Consider the following 17,838-nt stretch of genomic DNA (forward strand, 5'->3'; position numbering starts at 1 on the left):
GGCCGCTTACCCACTGCCCATATGCCCAGCCTTCAATGTGGCACATAGCAGAGATTTGAGGTATTTGCTGGTCTGTGCCTCAGTTTCCTCTTTATGTGTTTGCTCACTCCCTTCTCTTGGCAGGTAGGGCGAGGTTAAATTAATGCTTATTTAAGGGTTTCTGCATTCTGAGCTGACAGGTGCCTTGCGATGGTAAAATATGAACCCAATGTAAGTGCAAAATGCTATTGTTTTACACCTGAGGGTGATGTTTCATAATGGCCATGCACTGTCAGAGCCGTACGCAGAAATGAATGGTGTGTCTAATCCTCCCTTGCTCCCCCAGACTCAGAAGACAGAAGCTCACATCCCACAGTGGGAGATATATGAGGCTCCTTGCCTTTTGCTATAAATCTGCCTTTTCATCAGTCCTGACAGGTGGCTGGACAATCCCAGTCAATTCATCAATTAAATCTACCCATTTGTAGTTGCTGGGAACCTTGTGTCCTTGGCTTCGGCAAGATCCAAGGCCCAGGAGTGCAGGAAGGCTGCTGTCATTGTGGTTGATGCTCCTGGAGGGAGCAGAAGGGGCCTGGGAAGTGGCCGTCTCAGGAGGCAGGGAGAGTGGAATGGATTTCCAGCCACTAGAGAAGGAGAGTGGGATGTGTGTTTGGAATACGGTTGGGGTGGAGGAAGGGTTGGGGAAAGTACCCAGCCTGAAAAACCATGTTCTGTGGTTTGATTTGTCTTCCATGGAGTTTCTGCAGTAGAGCAGGAGGTACATTCCCCAGCTCTGAGGCAAGGCAAAACTGGGTTCTAGCCTCAGCTCTGGCATTTGCACATTGTAGCACTTTGGGGAAGTTAGTGAACTTCTCAGAGTCCTAATTTCCTTATCGGTAAAATGGAAATAATAACAATAACACCCCCTAGGGAATTATGAAGATTAAATATAATATCTGTATAATATAAATACAGTATCTAGAATGGACCTGGCACAGAACCTGGCCTGTAGTTAACAATGAAGTCAGTGGTGGCTATTATTATTGCTGGAGGTATTGTCATTACAGAGGGCTACATCATACTTAGCCTTAAGAATTTACTTACCTTCTCACATGAATCAATTCCTGAATTCCTCCTTGTCAGGGATTCTCTCGGCTTCCTAAGTCCATTTACAGGCACCATAGAGTCTTTCTGTAATGTGATGGATTTTTGGCTCCCAAATCCATGAAGCTGCCAGGGTGAGAGTGCCTGATTAACTAGGTTTCTCAGGAGGCACCCAGGACCCCCGAGCAATGTCCCTGTTCCCAAAAGCAAGGTATTGTCTGAAATGCCCAGAATCCAACAGAAATCGCTCCCAGGAAGGAGTATGCATGTCGTGTATGTGCATGTATGTGTGTGTGCACCTGTGTGTTCTTGGCCAGCTGAAAATGGAAGTTGGTGGCCAAGTTGTGTCTGAGGGAGGTGAAAATCCCCTCTTTATTATTGCAGTGGTTATGCTGTGGTCATACATCACAGAATGGTTAAGAGAGAGACTGTAGGGTCAAATTGCCCAAGTCTATGTCCCAGTGCCCTCACTTACTGGTTCTGTGGTCTTGAGTAAGTTGCTTTGATCTCTCAGTGCCTTAGTTTCCTCATCTGTACACTGGGATACTGATAGTACCTATGTTTTAGTGTTGTTGGGATAATTAAAAGAAGTCATATAAGTAAAGTCCCTAGCAACAGTGCCTGGCACATAGAAGATGCTTAACAAATATTTGCTGAATGGATGTCAGTAAGGAAGGCTTTCAGAAAGTGAGAAGAATCTTGGAAGTGGGACCTGCTAAGTGTGTATTCTAAGAGAAACCTCCTGAGCCTCAGTTTGCTGCCTGGTGAAATGACATGATTTCATGCTCTTGGGGAACACTCTAGCCACAGCAAGTCAGTCATGCTTCCAGAGCTTCTAAGGGTCCTGTGCAGAGCAGACTTGCTTGGCCACCAATTTTGTGACTGTCACAAGAGTAGGCAGCATGAGGAGGAGAATGGCAAGGCCATGTGGCTCCCTTCTCCAAGAAAGTGTCTTTCAGCTGCTATGAGTGCAGTGCCTGGTGGGGACAGCAAATGCATTTGCTGCTAAGAGGATGCTCCTGACACCGCAGCAAGAAGCCCACGAATGTGTTTTCCAGCACGTCTGCTAATGGCTTCATCACAGCTTTTTATGAGACGATGTGAATTGCTCTGACCAATGAGGCTTAATGGCCATCCTCAACGAGCTGCCTGGTATATTCTCCCCGGAGGCTCGGCTCAGAGTTAAGCCAAGAATATTAATATGGCCGGATGTGGGCCCTCCCCCATCCTATAAAGTTGTGGAAATTGAGGTCAAGTTGGGTCCCCTGCAACGTTCTTTAAACAAGCAGCGGAGTGGTTTGCTCGTTGATCTTCCTGGTGGAGAGGGAGTGGTTTCCAGCTAGAGACCTGGGACCCTGCCCTCTCTTCCTCTAGGTTGGTGTCCACTTGCTAGGCAGTGGATTTCTTAAAGGGGCAGGCTCCTCAAGAGGAAGGGGGGCACCCCTTGATTCCAACATTCAGGGCTACTGGGATAAGAGCAGGAAATATCTAGGCCTGATGCTGGGATAAGAGGAACAGATGGCTAGTCCTCCCAGTCAGGTGGATCTGCCACTGCCAGCTGTAATCATAAGAACATTCTCCCATGTGGTTGAGGGTTGGAATGGCACCATGTCAGAGATGGAAGGGGGTCTTTGCAGTCTCACCCATCCTCTCCCTCCACTTTCCAAGTGAAGGAGCAGATGATCTGAGTGAGGAAGGGAATTGCACAGTCACATGGTGTCAGGGCTGAGTTTAGAAGCTGGGTCTTTTGGCCTTAGTCTAGATCTTATCCACCCACTCTTCTGCTGGCCCTCATTCAGTCCTCTGTGGCAACACATTTCTCAAATTGGCTATCAGGGTCTCCTGCACTCTTCCATCTTCCATTCCAGGCGAGCATCCCGGCTCCTGTAGCCATTCATCTCAGAGCATGGTCTTGAGACCTTTTGCAACTTTCATCTGTGGGACGGTAGAAAGAGCACTATAACTCTCTTTAGGAGCAATGGGGTCACGTTTTAGTTCTGTAACCTAGCTGTGTGATTCTGAACAAATTCCAAAAATCCTGGGTTTCTTTTTCTTTTTCTCTTTTCTTTTTTTTTCTTTTTCTATCTTTTTTTTTTTGAGACAGAGTCTTGCTCTGTTGCCCAGGCTGGAGTGCAGTGGCACGATCTCTGCTCACTGCAACCCCCGACTCCCGGGTTCAAGCGATTATCCTGCCTCATGCTCTCGAGTAGCTGGAACTACAAGCACGCGCGCACGGCTAATTTTTGTATTTGTAGTAGAAACGGAGTCTCATCATGTTGGCCAGGCTAGTCTTGAACTCCTAACCTCAGGTGATCCGCCCACCTCGGCCTCCCAAAGTGCTAGAATTACAGGCATGAGCCGCCGCACCTGAAGGCTGGGGTTTTCTATAGATCAGGAACTGTCTCTGATTCACCTTTGCCAGTGCCTGCTATATAGTCAGTGCCCAATAGGCGCTTACTGAGTGACTGATGCTTGAAGGTCAGGTGAATGAGTGCAGCCTGTCGCAAGCCTCCGTGGCTTGTGTGGGTATTGTTAGAGCCCATGCTAACCAAGTCTCTCCCCTTGCCTCTCCTGCAGCCCGCCCTGAAGATGTCGGCACCAGCCTCTACTTTGTAAATGACTCCTTGCAGCAGGTGACCTTTTCCAGCTCCGTGGGGGTGGTGGTGCCCTGCCCGGCCGCGGGCTCCCCCAGCGCGGCCCTTCGATGGTACCTGGCCACGGGGGACGACATCTACGACGTGCCGCACATCCGGCACGTGCACGCCAACGGGACGCTGCAGCTCTACCCCTTCTCCCCCTCCGCCTTCAATAGCTTTATCCACGACAATGACTACTTCTGCACCGCGGAGAACGCTGCCGGCAAGATCCGGAGCCCCAACATCCGCGTCAAAGCAGGTAAGGGACAAGACGCCTGCTGCCCCAGCGGCACGGGAGAAGGCTGTGCCGTCATTCTGAGGGTATGTGTGTAACATGCTCGGGGCGGGGGCGCGTGCAAGAAGTCATTCACCCAAGAACAGTTTTGTTGTTCACCTTTGCATCTTAGTTTACCACTGGCTGTGTGTCCATAGGCATAAGAGACTCTTTCTCTCTTTCTCTTTCTTTCTCTCTTTTTCTCTTTCTTCTTTCCTCTTTCTCTCTCTCTCTCTCTCTTTGAAACAGAGCCTCACTCTGTCGCCCAGACTGGAGTGCAGTGGCGAGGAGACATCTTCCTAAGCTTCAGTTTTCTCATCTGCAAAGTGGATGCAACTGCCTACCTCTGTATCACCACGTGTGACGGTTAAATGAGATGGTGCTCATTTAAATGAGGTGCTCACTTCAGCCCTTGACTTATAGAAAATCCAGTGAGGTTTTCTTGAAGCCTTTTATTAAAAAATAATAATTAAAGAAAAGTGCACACATTATAAGTATGTAGCTTGATGAAATTTTACAAAGTTCAACTAACACTCAGATCAAGAAATACAACATCAGCACCTTAGAAGCCTTCCTCAAGCTTCTTTTCCCACACTATCCCTCTAAGAGCCACCACTATTCTGATTTCTAACAATATAGATATTTTGCTTATTAACTTTATACAAATGGAGTCCAATGGTATGTATTGTCTAGACCTTTTGCTCACCATTCTGCTTATGGGATTTACCCTTACTGCTGTGTGTGGTAGGAGGTTGGTTGTTGTCACTGTCATCTAGTGTGCTATCATGCAGCTAGAACACACTTTCTTTGTCTGTTCTACTGCTGAGGGGACGTCTGAGGATAACACATCTCATGAGAAAAGGCATTTTGGTGAAATTCACAATGGAATACTTTTAGCAGTGAAGGATTTTGGTCTTTGGAAGAGTAGATGGAGGTGAGGAAGTAGCGTTTCTCAGGTGGTCTACTTTAAGAAAAAAAGTCTCATTTATTTGGATTAGGGCAGGAGGCCAAGGGGACAGCTTAGATCAGCCATTCTTCACTAGGACATCAGGGTACACTGGCGTGTCATAATCAGTGGCAAGGTGGGTCTCGGATCATTATAAAGCACTGAAGTTTTGGGAATGGTTTTCAACTTAGAGACCCAGCCCACTGCAATGGTGCCAGGCCTAGGTCACGCCATCTTTTCCAGGGACTGTGTTGGACCAACCAAGAAGAGTGGTTCTGGGAAAGGCCTCCCAACCAGCATGTGGTGACAGACCCTCTCTGACTTTTTGGGGTCCTTTTGCCTTAGGGACACCTCTCATAAAAGCAAGGTTTAAAGTAGCTGGGAACGGGAGTGTGTAGGGGTGAGGTGGGGTGAGAGCTCTGCCTCATTCCATCGGTTGGTTTGGGGCTAGACCATGAGCTCTTAGAACACAGAGTTGCTCAGGGTTTCTCCCCGGACTCCCCATGGACTCTTTTTAAGAGCAAGTCCTTTGCACTGCTCAACCCCAATGCAACACCAAGTGCTGGACTAGGAGCCCTGAGGCCTGGATTTGGAGCCCAGCTCTGGCCTCCACAGCGTGGAGGATTGAGTTAAGGGGAAGGGACCGTGTTTCCTGTCACCTCCCCCTCATTGGGTTAGGATGCAGTTTTCATAGTAAGTGTATAAATGTGTTTTTACAAATGAAGAGATTAAGACAAAGAGAAGTTAAGTCACTTGTCCAAGGGCACACAGCCAGTTAATCACAGACATGCAGCTATCATGAAAAGTGACATTATCAAAGTGCTTTCCTTGTGCTGGGCCTTTCATATGCTGCTCTTATGGTGATTTCCTTTTACAAATGAAGAAACTGAGGCTCCAGAAGGTTAACCAACCCTTGTCCAGGATCACACAGCTGGCCAGAGGAGGAGGCAGGGCCCACTTGTTAGATGCCATTAACCATAAACCTCTGCTGACTCCCTGGGACGTCACGGGTGGCGTGCACTCCAGCCCGCCCTTTCCACTCCGCCACCCTGCCTCCCTCCAAGGTCCATTCCCCTTGTTCTCTGTGCTCTCCCATAGCTGGAGTCAGGGCCCTGCCCAAAGCCATGGAAGGGCTGGACCACAGAGCCACCAGTGCCTCTCCTCTCTTCTCTTTCTTCCACCTCAACTACATCTCCTCCTCATCATAGCCACAACTTGGAGAAGGGGAAAGAATAAAGGCCGAGGGAGGGCCAGGGAGAGCCAGGCTGACTGGAAACACAATCAATTAAGAGACTCTTGATGATGCCAGAGGGGCTGCAGGTGCATAGTCAGGGAGTGGGGATGGGCTGCCAGGGCCCTAAGTGTCACCTTGGCAACCATCGTAGGGAGAGGAGGAGGGCACGCTGCCCAGGTGCCTGCTGAGGGACAAGGTCGGGAGGCAGCAGGGCTCTGGATGTTCCAGCTTTACTTGGCAGAGAAGGGCGTGGAAGGATCAAGCGAGGCCTGGGAGAGGCCAAACGGAGGACAAGGCAGAGGCAGAAGCCTGGGTCCCATTCCTAGGGCTGGGTCTGCCTGCCTGTAGGGGCCAGACACATACAGTGGCTGCAGGTGGCAGTGCCCCAGAAGCCAGCTGAGGCAGGAGGTGGGCACTGTGGGGGAAGGGATGGTTCTGAAAGCAGGGGCAAAGCTGGGGGTCAGGGAGGGGTGCTCTAGAGGCTGCAGCCAGGGTCAGAAGCAGGGAGAAAGTGGCAAGGATGCTCTGTTTTGAAGAATCTTGGAGACTGTGTCCATGTCTCGAGTTCTGTATGCTCAGAGCCAATCACAATCCCAAACATTCTCTCCCTTTGTCCTTGTAAGTTCAGGATCTGAACTACATTTCTGAGCCTGCTTTTCACGTTGAAGGAGCCCAAAACTCAGTTGTTAGAGCCTGTGTCACAGGTTTTGTTTGGGTGCATTATGGTCACTGTGCCCAAAATAATTGCCACCCTGGGTCTAACAATAATTCAGGAAATCTGGTTTGGTTTTCTTAGGGGAATTCTAGCATATTTCCATATTACCTGCACATCCCTTTGGTGAATATAACATTGCAGGGCTTAGGTGCTGCCCTCAAGGCTCTTAAAATCTAATATGATTTGCTAATACCCAAATGGGAAAGGTTGGAATTTGGATGGATGGTCTTGCAGAGGGAGGCCAGATATTTTTGAGGGAGAAAAGGCTGCCCAGTAGGATGGGGAGGAGGCTGATGGAGAAGGAGTTGCCCAGACAAGAACAAGATCATGGCAGGGGCTTCTGGGCTGGCTAAGAGGGAGAGGGGAAGGAAGAAGTGAGGAAGGTGAGGCTGAAGGAGCAGAGGGAGTTGAGCTGACTCTGTTCCTTTCTGGGGACCCTCACCACATCCTTGTGACACTCTTCTCTTCCCCACTGCCAATCTCTCTGCAGTTTTCAGGGAACCCTACACCGTCCGGGTGGAGGATCAAAGGTCAATGCGTGGCAACGTGGCCGTCTTCAAGTGCCTCATCCCCTCTTCAGTGCAGGAATATGTTAGCGTTGTGTCTTGGGAGAAAGACACAGTCTCCATCATCCCAGGTAAGAAGCGTCCTGGGGCTGCGGCAGACGGGTGCTCGCTTTGTGGGGACTGGGTAAAGTAGAGATGCCTGAGCTGGTTGTTGAGGTCAACAAGATCTTGAGATTGGCCCTGGGGAGTGATTTGTTATTGTTCTGGTGATGCTTTGGCAAAACAAAAAAGTATCTTTGGTCTTGGTCTGGCACGTCTCTGTGTGGGGTGTTGAAGACCCACACGCTGGTCTTGACTGGGTGTGTGAGGGTGCCATCAGACACCCAGTGCAGTGGAAGCCCCATCCTTTCTGACTGCTCGGGTTTTGCTTGACCCAGTCCTTAGGCAAGGCTGGAAGCACCTTACCTGCGAAAGGTGGCAAGGGGACGAGGGATGAGAAGAGGGTTTGTGGTCTGTGTTCCTGCGTTGTGTGACTAAAACAGGGAGCACTGCCTCCTTGGAGGACCTGACTTCAGGAAGCTTGTGTATGGGGACTTTCCTTCTTTCCTTCTTGCATGAGTTGGCTAAAGACTCCATCGGAATTCTAGCTGGCCTCGCTTTGAGGCTGATGTTGGGAGATGGGGTTCATACCATGTTGTGGGTTCATCTCAGTACAGCTGCTGTGATTACGAATCCCTCGTTATAGGCTCCTTTTACCTCTGTGGGGTTGTGTCTCCCACAGGAAAACAGGTATGGAAGCCCCAAGAGAGGACCTCAGGTCCTTAAAATACCTCTAGGCCTCCATTTACAAAACTGAGATTTTTCCATCACCAGTTTCTTCCTCTCTGCACATTGCAGGGGTTCTGCTGCGTTTTCTTCCTTTCTCTCCCAAGGACCTTTGTTTCCCTTGCTGTAAATTGGAGCAGCTTGACCAGGTGATCTGAGTGCCCTTTGAGCATTAAGGTCCCATAACTGATTGTATGAAATGATTCTTGTTCCTCAGGGTTGATGGTTTAGTTGGGGAAGATAAGACTTCTATTCATGGAACCTTTAAAGCAGGGGTTCTTAAGCCTGCCACCCATTTAAATCCCCGAGGAACTCCTTTAGAAACACCAGTGCTGGCCGGGCGCGGTGGCTCACGCCTATAATCCCAGCACTTTGGGAGGCTGAGGTGGGTGGATCACGAGGTCAAAAGATCGAGACCATCCTGGCTAACACAGTGAAACCCCTTCTCTACTAAAAATACAAAAAATTAGCTGGGCATGGTGATAGGCGCCTGTAGTCCCAGCTACTCGGGAGGCTGAGGCAGGAGAATGGCGTGAACCCAGGAGGTGGAGCTTGCAGTGAGCCGAGATCGCACCACAGCACTTCAGCCTGGGGGACAGAGCGAGACTCCGTCTCGGAAAAAAAAAAAAAAAAACACCAATGCTTAGCCTCAAATCAACTGAAGCAGACTCTGCCAGGAGTAGAGCCTGGGCATCAGCCGTTTCAATGCTCGCTAGGTGGTTCTGATGTGTACCTAGGACAAGAACCATGCTCTGGCGTGTTGACAGCTAATGCAGCAGGAGACTTTCTTTGAGACATTAATTTGCCTTTTTCGCTCAGTACTTTTTCCTTCTCTCAGTTCCAAGCAGATGGCCAGGCCATTATATCTCCAGACTTCAGAGCTTGTAGCAGGATGGGAATTCGAAGCTCCTGGAAGACAGCTGCTCCTCCTGTCTTTTGTAAAACCATAGGCTAACAGCAAAGGTTAGGAAGGGTGTTTTGTCTGGGGAGGAGAGCCTCTGAGGGCAAGGAACAAAGAGGAGATGAAAGGATGCCAGGGTTGGGGACGGTGCGGAAGGCTGCTCCCTGGATGCAGTCAGAAGAAGCGGTTGGACCCCGCAGGGGTGGCTGTGTGGGGCCCTCCTGGGTCCGGGACTGAGGCCAGGGTTCTTGTGTTCAAATGAGTCACAAGGTGCACAGCCCAAGAGCCAAAGCAATCATTCAGGCAGGGACCATGGGCTGGTGAGGACCAGAGGTACCCTGGACCTTGGCATACACTGGGAGAAGCCCCAATAATGTTGGGAACAATCTCCTGCCTATCTAGTAGAGTCAGATTTAAGGTGATTTAAAGAACATAAAGAAATGTGGTGTTCCTTATACACTTAAGTTTATGGACTAAGCATTATATCCATTAAATAATGATAATTTTTGCATTACAATTTTGGGGGTGCTTACTATATCCCAGGTACAGGGCTCAGAAACTTCCATACAGGATCTCTTTTTATCATCACAAAAAGTCCACAAATGTGTTTTCCCCTCTCCACTTTACAGAAGAGGACACTGAGGCTCAGAGAAGCAAAATACCTTCTGAATCACACTGAGCAGAGGGTGGGGCTGGAACCAGAGTCTGTTTTTTCAACCTGTGTGTTTAACCCCACACAGACATGCTTCCCCCACCATATAAATGTATCCGATAAAGTGTTACACTAGCTACAGTGGAGGCTTTAAATGTGTGCTATAGGCAGTGAGGGCTTTGGCTTTAGGAAGGGGGACAAATTGATGTAGGGACGACTTCATGGAATCAAGTGCAGTGTGGTGATTAAGAGCCTAGAATCTAGGACCAGACTACCCGCATTTAATACTCCATTGCTTACTAGCTGGGCGAGTCATTTACTCCCTCCGTTTCCCCACCTGTAAAATGGACTCATAGGGTTCGAGTAAGAATTAAATGAATCAATATATGAATGTCTAGAACACTGCTGGACACTTGCTGAGCACAGGTTATAGTGATTATTAGGTGGACGAGAGCATTGGCGCTGGCTGTTTGCTGCGGTGGTGTGTGTTTCTGGTATGGAGTGGTGTCTGTGTTCCCCACACGACTGCAGTTCCCATGGGCCAGCACTGGATCGTTCTCATCCACACATCCCCACTTCTGCACTCGGGGTAAATAAAAGCTCCCTAAATGATCAGTGAGTAGATGAATGGGTGGCCGGAAGAATTCTAGAGGAATCTGGGGAATGGCATGGACAAAGACATGGAATAAGGACAGCAGGCTGGGCGTGGGGTGGGGAGAAGACCAGATCAGATAGGAGAGCAGGAAGGTTAACTGGTTCCTGTGCTTAGGAGCTGGAGGCAGGGAGCTTCCCCCAGGCAGCCCTTGTAGTTGGTGCTTCAGGGCTGTCTTTGATGTCAAGACCGGGCTGGTGGCCCCAAAGGGCATAATTATCAGGGAAGTGGCCTTGATGCTAATCTGCGGGGGCTGTGTTAAGCTTTTGTTTTGCAGATCCCCTTTCTTTAGTTTGGCCTTGGAGAATTTTCTTCTCCTGCCCAGCCCTCCACCCCTATCCATAATCATTCTAGATCATTCGACAGCTATATGTTAGATCCAGGGCCAGTCTTCCCCAAGCACAGAAATCCAACTAGCATGATCATGGAGGACTCCATGAGAACCAGAGAGAGTAGTTTTGTCTTGTCCAGGCTCTGTAGGTGAGGGGACCAGAACTCCGGCCCGCATGCCACATGTTTTAATTTTGACAAAGGCAAGTAGTTTGATTTTTTATAAAAATAGGATTTTTTTCCACTAACCATATTCACACTGTGCCCAGTATGTGTGCTCTGTGTGTGTGTGTGTGTGTGTGTGTGTGCATTTTGAGGTGGGGAGGCTGGATGGCACTTCTCATGGTAGGGGAAGATTACATGGCAAGTTGCCCTGAAGGTTAATGGAGGATGGGGGAGCCAGGGATACTTCCCTCTGACACTTCAGGATCTGCTTCCGGAGCCAGAGGAACTGTGTTGACCTTGATTTCTGGATCTGCAGGGCTGGGCTTAGCTTCTCCACAAACCGCAAGTCCGGGAGGAGCTGGAACACAGAAGGAAGAGCAGGGAGACTGGTGTGGGCCCAGCAGAGCCCCAGGAGGCATCCCCTTGGGGATGCAGGTACCCTGGGAGGAGGGGGCCCTCATGTGGTTGCAGCCCCTGTTGGTGGGAGCTGTCCCACGCCTCTTTCTGAGGGAGTCTGGGAAGAATTGAAGGCTTGGGACCAAAACAAGCTCCATGAATTGAATGTTTACTCACAGGTTAGCCTTCCTGGCTCTCTCTGGCTATCCTGAAGCTGGCGAAGGAAACTCTCACCAGCTTTTTGGCTGTGCTTTGCCCAGGGCAGTGACAGGCTGGAGAAATAGCTCAAAGTGCTACCCTTTAGCCACCTCCTATACCCGCCTCCACTCCCTCAAGCAGGTCATCTTTCCATCCCGCTGTTTAAAGATGTGTGTATGAAGCACAGAGCCTCTCACTTTGTATCTGGCAGACTCCCACCCTTGCTTCTCTCTCCAGGGATTTGGTCCTGGTGTGAACTGGCTCTCTAAGGCTGGCAGGGTGGGGGTAAGAGGGCCAAGGGCTGTGCACAAACATAAATTAAAATTAAGGCCTCCAGTGAAGCTGAGATGTGGTTTAATTTCCCATCTGCATGATCACCATTACAATACATGTTATTGGATATAAAGATAAATCCGGCCCTGTTCCTAATAGCTTTTAATTTCCACCAGACCTGATTATATCAATGCGGGCCCCTTGTGGGAGTTTCCCAGCATGCTCTTCCCCAGCATCCTGACTGGCTGTCTTGGCCCCAGCGGGGAGTTTGGGACACTGCTCAGATGCGGGCCAGATGTGTCTGCTGCTGCTCAGGAAGACAAGCCTGCATCAGCTCCCTTGTCCATGCAAATTGGAATACTGAGTTGTCACTGTGCCTTGGCCGGCTGAAAGTGCGCTGAGGACACTGTTTGTTGTGAGTAGGGAGACACAGGGGCAAGGAGGCATCTGGCCAGAGGGGTCCTGTGACACGAGAAAAGGTCTCCTAGTGTCGTATAAGGATTCCTATCAGGCAGTGCTTCCTCCCAGGAGCCCACCTTTGGCCAAGAGAGCAAAGTAAACCACCAGCCTCTGTGGAATAATGAACTCCAGAGTTCCAGGGTGCCAAGTGGGTTTTCATAGCTCTCATTCCATTCAGCGATCTCTTCTGCCTGGGGTACAGTGGACCCCTCCTCTCTGTTGATGCCCTGGCCCTCTTTTGTCCCTTACACTTTTGTCTCTTACTCTTCCACGAGGCCAGACATAGGCCTGCCAGGCAGACAGTACTACCCTGGTTTCGTTCCCGGAGCCCTGCCTTCATTCTGTCTTGCATCCTAGTCCGTTGTTTCTGTCTGTCTGCCGCAGGAGGGTGTACAACTGTATCTTTTTCATCTTTTTATCCCCAGAACCAGCACAGCACTGTCACAGAGGAATAATAATAAGATTAATGATAATACCTGTCATGTATGGAGACCTCTTTTGGGTTAGGCATTTTACATATATTATCTCTAATCCTCACAATAACCCTTTAAGAGAGATATTGTTTTTATGTTCTGTTTTTGTTTTTATTTCCTCATTTAATAAATAAGGATGTTGAGGTCCAGAGCAGTTAAGCACGTTACCCAAGGCCACAGCTAATAAGAGATGCGGCCTGGATGTGAGCTGGTCTTCCATGTTCCTCTACTTCCCGCTGCCTCTCCGGAGCAGGCTCGGAATCGTTAGGAATCCGGTGTCCTTAGGTTTCAACATAGGAGGAGGGCCCATCTCTGTCTCCTGCACTTGCCTGGGAAGAGAAACCTATCACCAACCCTTGTGCTGACCTCTGGCTATGTGTGCAGTGACCAGAGGCTTGGGCTCCTCTAAAGGGCAACAGATCTCCAGCTTAAAAACCAGTGAACAAAACAGCCATCCTAACAAGAAGGCTTTGTTGGGTTCTGGCTCTGTTTTTGGCCCGGTGGGAGACACAAAGACTGTCCTAAACTGGGAATTTAGGATTCGGCTCATGTTGTCGGCTCTGATGGACAGGGATGGATAATCTCAATACAACAAACAAATGTGATCTTGGTTTGGCTTTGGAATGCAGATTCAATTTATTAATTACATTTTGCTCAGGCTGACATGAAGGTCACTTCTTTGGCTCCCACGAATCTACACCAATTTGAATGGGAGATAGGCACAGAGAGGGGAGGTGGTGCCAGTGCTGGAAACCAGTTTGGGCCACATGTAGGCTGTGAACATGTGGAATCACCGACTGTGAGAGCTGGAAAGTGCCCTGGAGACTGTCACTCAGCCTCTGCATTTATGGATAAAGAAACCCAGGTCCAGACCAACGCTCTCTCCTGCCATCTTCTCTCCTGTCTCCTGCTCTCTCTCAGGGTGCATGATTTTAACTACTCATGGGCACCTTTGTATTTCACTACAGATACCAGATATTTTTCCTCCTTTGTCTGTCTGAAGCCTACGCATCTTTCAAAGTCTGGTTCAAATACTACTTTTTCCATGATGTCTTTCCTCAATTTCTGCTAAGAATGGATTTGAAAGTCACCCAGATTAACCCACTCCAAGGGGCTCCTTTTCTGAACCCCCTCAAAACTTTATCGGTTCCTTGCTCAAGACACTAATCGTACTTTGTCCTGTAATTTTTTTTTAAAAAAGTCTGTTATCTCCATTACAGGAATGTATAATCATCAGGGGCAGGATTCATATTTTATTCAGACCTCTCTTCTCTCCAGTGATTAATGGTGATGACAAAATGACAGTCTCCCCTACTGAACTGTTCTGTGGCATGGAGGACACCGCGAGACCTGCCTAAGGTCCCGTAGCAAATCGGTGGCATTACCAGGGTCTCAGCTTGGTGGTCCTTCACCTCCATAATGCCGAGTTGCTTCTGTGGGTTCCTCTTGTGATTCTCTGCTGTTCAGGTATAGAATTGGAGACCTAAGCTCTCAACTACTTACGAGCCTGGAGAAAAGCGGCTGGGATTGTCACCCTGCACTAGTGAGAAATAGACGATAGATCCGAGGCAATTCAACAAAAGGGGCTTGGACCCCTGCTGGGTGCCAGGCACAGTGCCAGGCCTTGCAGAGGAGTCCAGGTTGGCCATGATCTGTTCCTGTCCTGGCTTCTGTCTTGGGACTATAGCGTCTTCCCACAAAGAGGAGGATACCACAGGAACATTCTTTCTGTTGATGGCCACACAGTAAGGCATGCTGAAGGAGACGGGGCTCAAGTCAGGCCCTGGAGTCTGTGACCAGGTCAAGAGGGCAGAGAAAGCACTTTGGGTGGAGGTGACAGTGCAGGCACAGGCAAGTGGGCAATGAAAGGGTGGGGTGATCTGGGAACATGGCTGGAGGGTAAGAAGTGGTGAGCAAACTGAGAGGTCACTGGGCCGTTTAACTCATGGAGGTACTGTCTAGTTCTAGGGAAAAAGAATAAGGGACAACATAATAATGAGTGATATTTATTGAGCACTTACTAAGTTGCCAGGCTCTGTTCTAAGCATTTGACATATGTAGCTTGCTTCACCTTCTCAGCAATCTGAAGAGAAGGGGACTTTCATTCCCCCATTTTGCAGATGGGCAAGCAGAGGCACAAGAATGCTAAGTAAATTGCTTAAAGGTAGTAAGTGGTGGAGCAACAACTTAAACTTATGTATTCAGACTCCATCATCTATGCTCCTAAGTGCTGCACTAAATTGTCTCCCACAGAATTCACATATATATAACATTTTATATGTATATATGAGACGGAGTCTCGCTCTGTCGCCCAGGCTGGAGTGCAGGGGCGCGATCTCGGCTCACTGCAAGCTTCGCCTCCCAGGTTCACGCCATTCTCCTGCTTCAGCCTCCTGAGTAGCTGGGACTACAGGCGCCCACCACCACGCCCGGCTAATTTTTTGTATTTTTAGTAGAGATGTGGTTTCACCGTGTTAGCCAAGATGGTCTCGATCTCTTGACCTCATGATCCGTCCGCCCTGGCCTCCCAAAGTGCTGGGATTACAGGCGTGAGCCACCGTGCCCGGCATATATATATTTATTTTTTGAGATGGAAGCTCGCTCTGTCACCCAGGTGATTTGGTTCACTGCAACCTCCGCCCCCCAGGTTCAAGTGATTCTCTTGTATCAGCCTCCTGAGTAGCTGGGATTACAGGCGCACACCACCACGCCCGGCTAATTTTTGTATTTTTAGCAGAGACGGGGTTTCGCCATATTTTGAAACTCCTGCAAACCAATAAGAAAAAGACAATGCGACAGAAAGTTGGAGAACAGTTATGAGCAAACAATTCACAGAAGATATAGTGGCATGTGGTGGAAAGAAGACAGGCTGTGGAGTCTGCTAGTCTTAATTGATGACCTTGCAAGTTACTTCCAAAGCCTCAGTTTAATCATCTGTAAAATGGGAATGATAAAACCTATTGCACATAGAATCCTTGAAATAAAAATTGGGCCTCGGAGGAGACTCAAATTCCTAAATGGGAAAGGAGTCACCTAAATGCATCAAAGAAATTGCCCATCTAGCTTCATGCAGTTGTGCAACCTTAGACCTCATCTCCCTCGCCCCATCTTCTCCATCGTCTGGCATCACCCACCACCTGTGCTACCTTTTTTGGGTGCTGGGCTAGAGGTGGTAAGCTAGGGGCTGCAGCCACCCAAAGGGGTGGTGGTCCTAGAGTCACAGATGAAGAGTGAATCCCCCTAAATATGATCTTGAGAAAGCTATAAATGACTGCAAGATGGATCACCACCATCATGTTTTTATCTCAAATATTCCATAATATTAACTGAATAGAATGACAGAAACAAAGTACCTAGGGTGTAGTATTAATCTCTGGATTCACTAGCACCTTGCAGGGTACCTGATAAACATTTTCTGTTGAGGGAAGGAATGGAGGTGCGGTTTGGTACCAACATAGTAAAGATCAGCTCCACAAACTGCAGGGTGTCTAATTTGCTCCAAGTGCTCAAGCCCTGGTTCAATAAAAACTATTGTCTCTCAAACGATAGTTTATAAAGTGCTTTCAGATGATGTCACTCGCTTCTCACAGTAGCCCCCATTACCTTGCCCATTTTACAGGTGTGGACACAGAGGCAGTGTGGCTTAGTGACTTGTGCAGGCAGAAGAGGAGTGAGAGGGGAGGCAATAGATGTGTATGAGTCCATAAGCGTATGTAGGGCCCTACGGCAGGCACCTGCATGTAATCTCATTTAATCATGCTTGGAACCCTCGGAGGGAAACATGCTACCCCCATTCTTAGATGTAAAGAAAATGAGATTCAGAGAGGCCGAGTGATTTGCTCCAGGTCACATAGCTTCCAAGTGGCAAGGCCTGGGTATGGACCAGAGCTTCTGTCCCCAAAGTCCAAGCGTCTTCCTTGTAACAGTGACTCCAGGCAGAGCGCTGTCCTAGGAACTCCCAGCAATTACTGTCTCCCTCATCAAGGCAGTTAGAGAGTGGAAAAGGCAGCTGGTCCTTAATTTGGCTGTTCGTTTGCTTTGGTGAGAAAGGAAGCCTCGGACTCAGACATATTGTTTTCTTCCTTGAAGTGTGGAGAAAATCCTACCTTCCAAAGCTGTTAAGCACGTGTTGCAGGTTAGTGATTATAAGAAAGCAACGAAGGGAGCAATGGGATTCTCTCCCTAAACTGAAATGATACTCAGTGGCAAGAATCGTTGGTAGGAAAATAAGTGATCAGTTACTGAGCTCATCTGTGGTAAGTGTTTTTGTCTGTCATTTTAAGCTTCACAGGTGCCCTTTGTAGTCGGTATTATTATTCCCATTTTGCAGATGTGGGGCCTGAGGCACAGAGAGGTCAGCCTTCCCAAGGCCATACCCTGAGGAAATGACGAGGCAGAATCTGAGCCCAGGGCAGTGTGATTTCAGCTCTTAGAGATAGCTTGGGCCACTTCGCCATCTGTGCCCTGCAGCCGGCATCTCCTTCAGTTTGTATGGTACTCTCTGGTTTACAAAGCCTGTTCACCAGCATCATCTTATTGAATCCTCCCAAACACATCTGCGGGAGACACAGGTTTAACAGACTCATTTAACAGACAAGGCAATCAAGGCTTGGGGGCACTGAGGGACCTGCCCAAGGTCACACAGCCAGGGAGGGGTACACCAGAACTCTGGTTTTGATGCCTATGCCCCAGGAGCTCTCAAAGCACCCCCTCCCAGAGAGCGTGCCCGCAGCTCCCTAGAACTCCTTCCAATATCCCAGCAGGCGGGCTGCTCTGCGCTTGCACGCCAGTTGGTTGGTTCCAGAACCATCAGCCGCACTCCTCAGTCAAGCAGAAATGTCTCGTGTTCACAGGTGCCTCTGGCGGTGTGTGCATGTGTCATGTTTTGCTTTTCCATTTAGTTCATGGCAGGCGCTGCATTTCCAGAGCACCCCCTGGGTGAATTTCAGCAGATTTAAGACAATTGCAGGAAAACACTGTGCCCCGGGATCATACCGTGGCAGTGGACACAGAGCAAGCAGCATTGTTTGGTTAAGTTGGCACCTCTGAAAGTTACCCTGAAATCAGAGCGGAATTCTTTATAGAAGGTTATCCTACACATAAATCATCATTAGACTACC

General features: G+C 49.0%; 1 protein-coding gene across 1 annotated transcript in view; it reads left to right on the plus strand.

Annotated features, from left to right (window-relative positions):
- The window catches only part of DSCAML1 (DS cell adhesion molecule like 1), a 364,654-nt gene that overhangs the window by 13,203 nt on the left and 333,613 nt on the right, over positions 1-17,838 (plus strand). Inside the window, exons 2-3 of the mRNA XM_021926590.2 lie at positions 3,661-3,978; positions 7,379-7,525. Of these exons, the coding sequence (XP_021782282.1) occupies positions 3,661-3,978; positions 7,379-7,525 (465 nt within the window). The remainder of the gene's footprint in view (positions 1-3,660; positions 3,979-7,378; positions 7,526-17,838) is intronic.

This window comes from Papio anubis, chromosome 12 (assembly GCF_008728515.1).
Source record: "Papio anubis isolate 15944 chromosome 12, Panubis1.0, whole genome shotgun sequence".
NCBI classification, from domain to species: domain Eukaryota; kingdom Metazoa; phylum Chordata; class Mammalia; order Primates; family Cercopithecidae; genus Papio; species Papio anubis.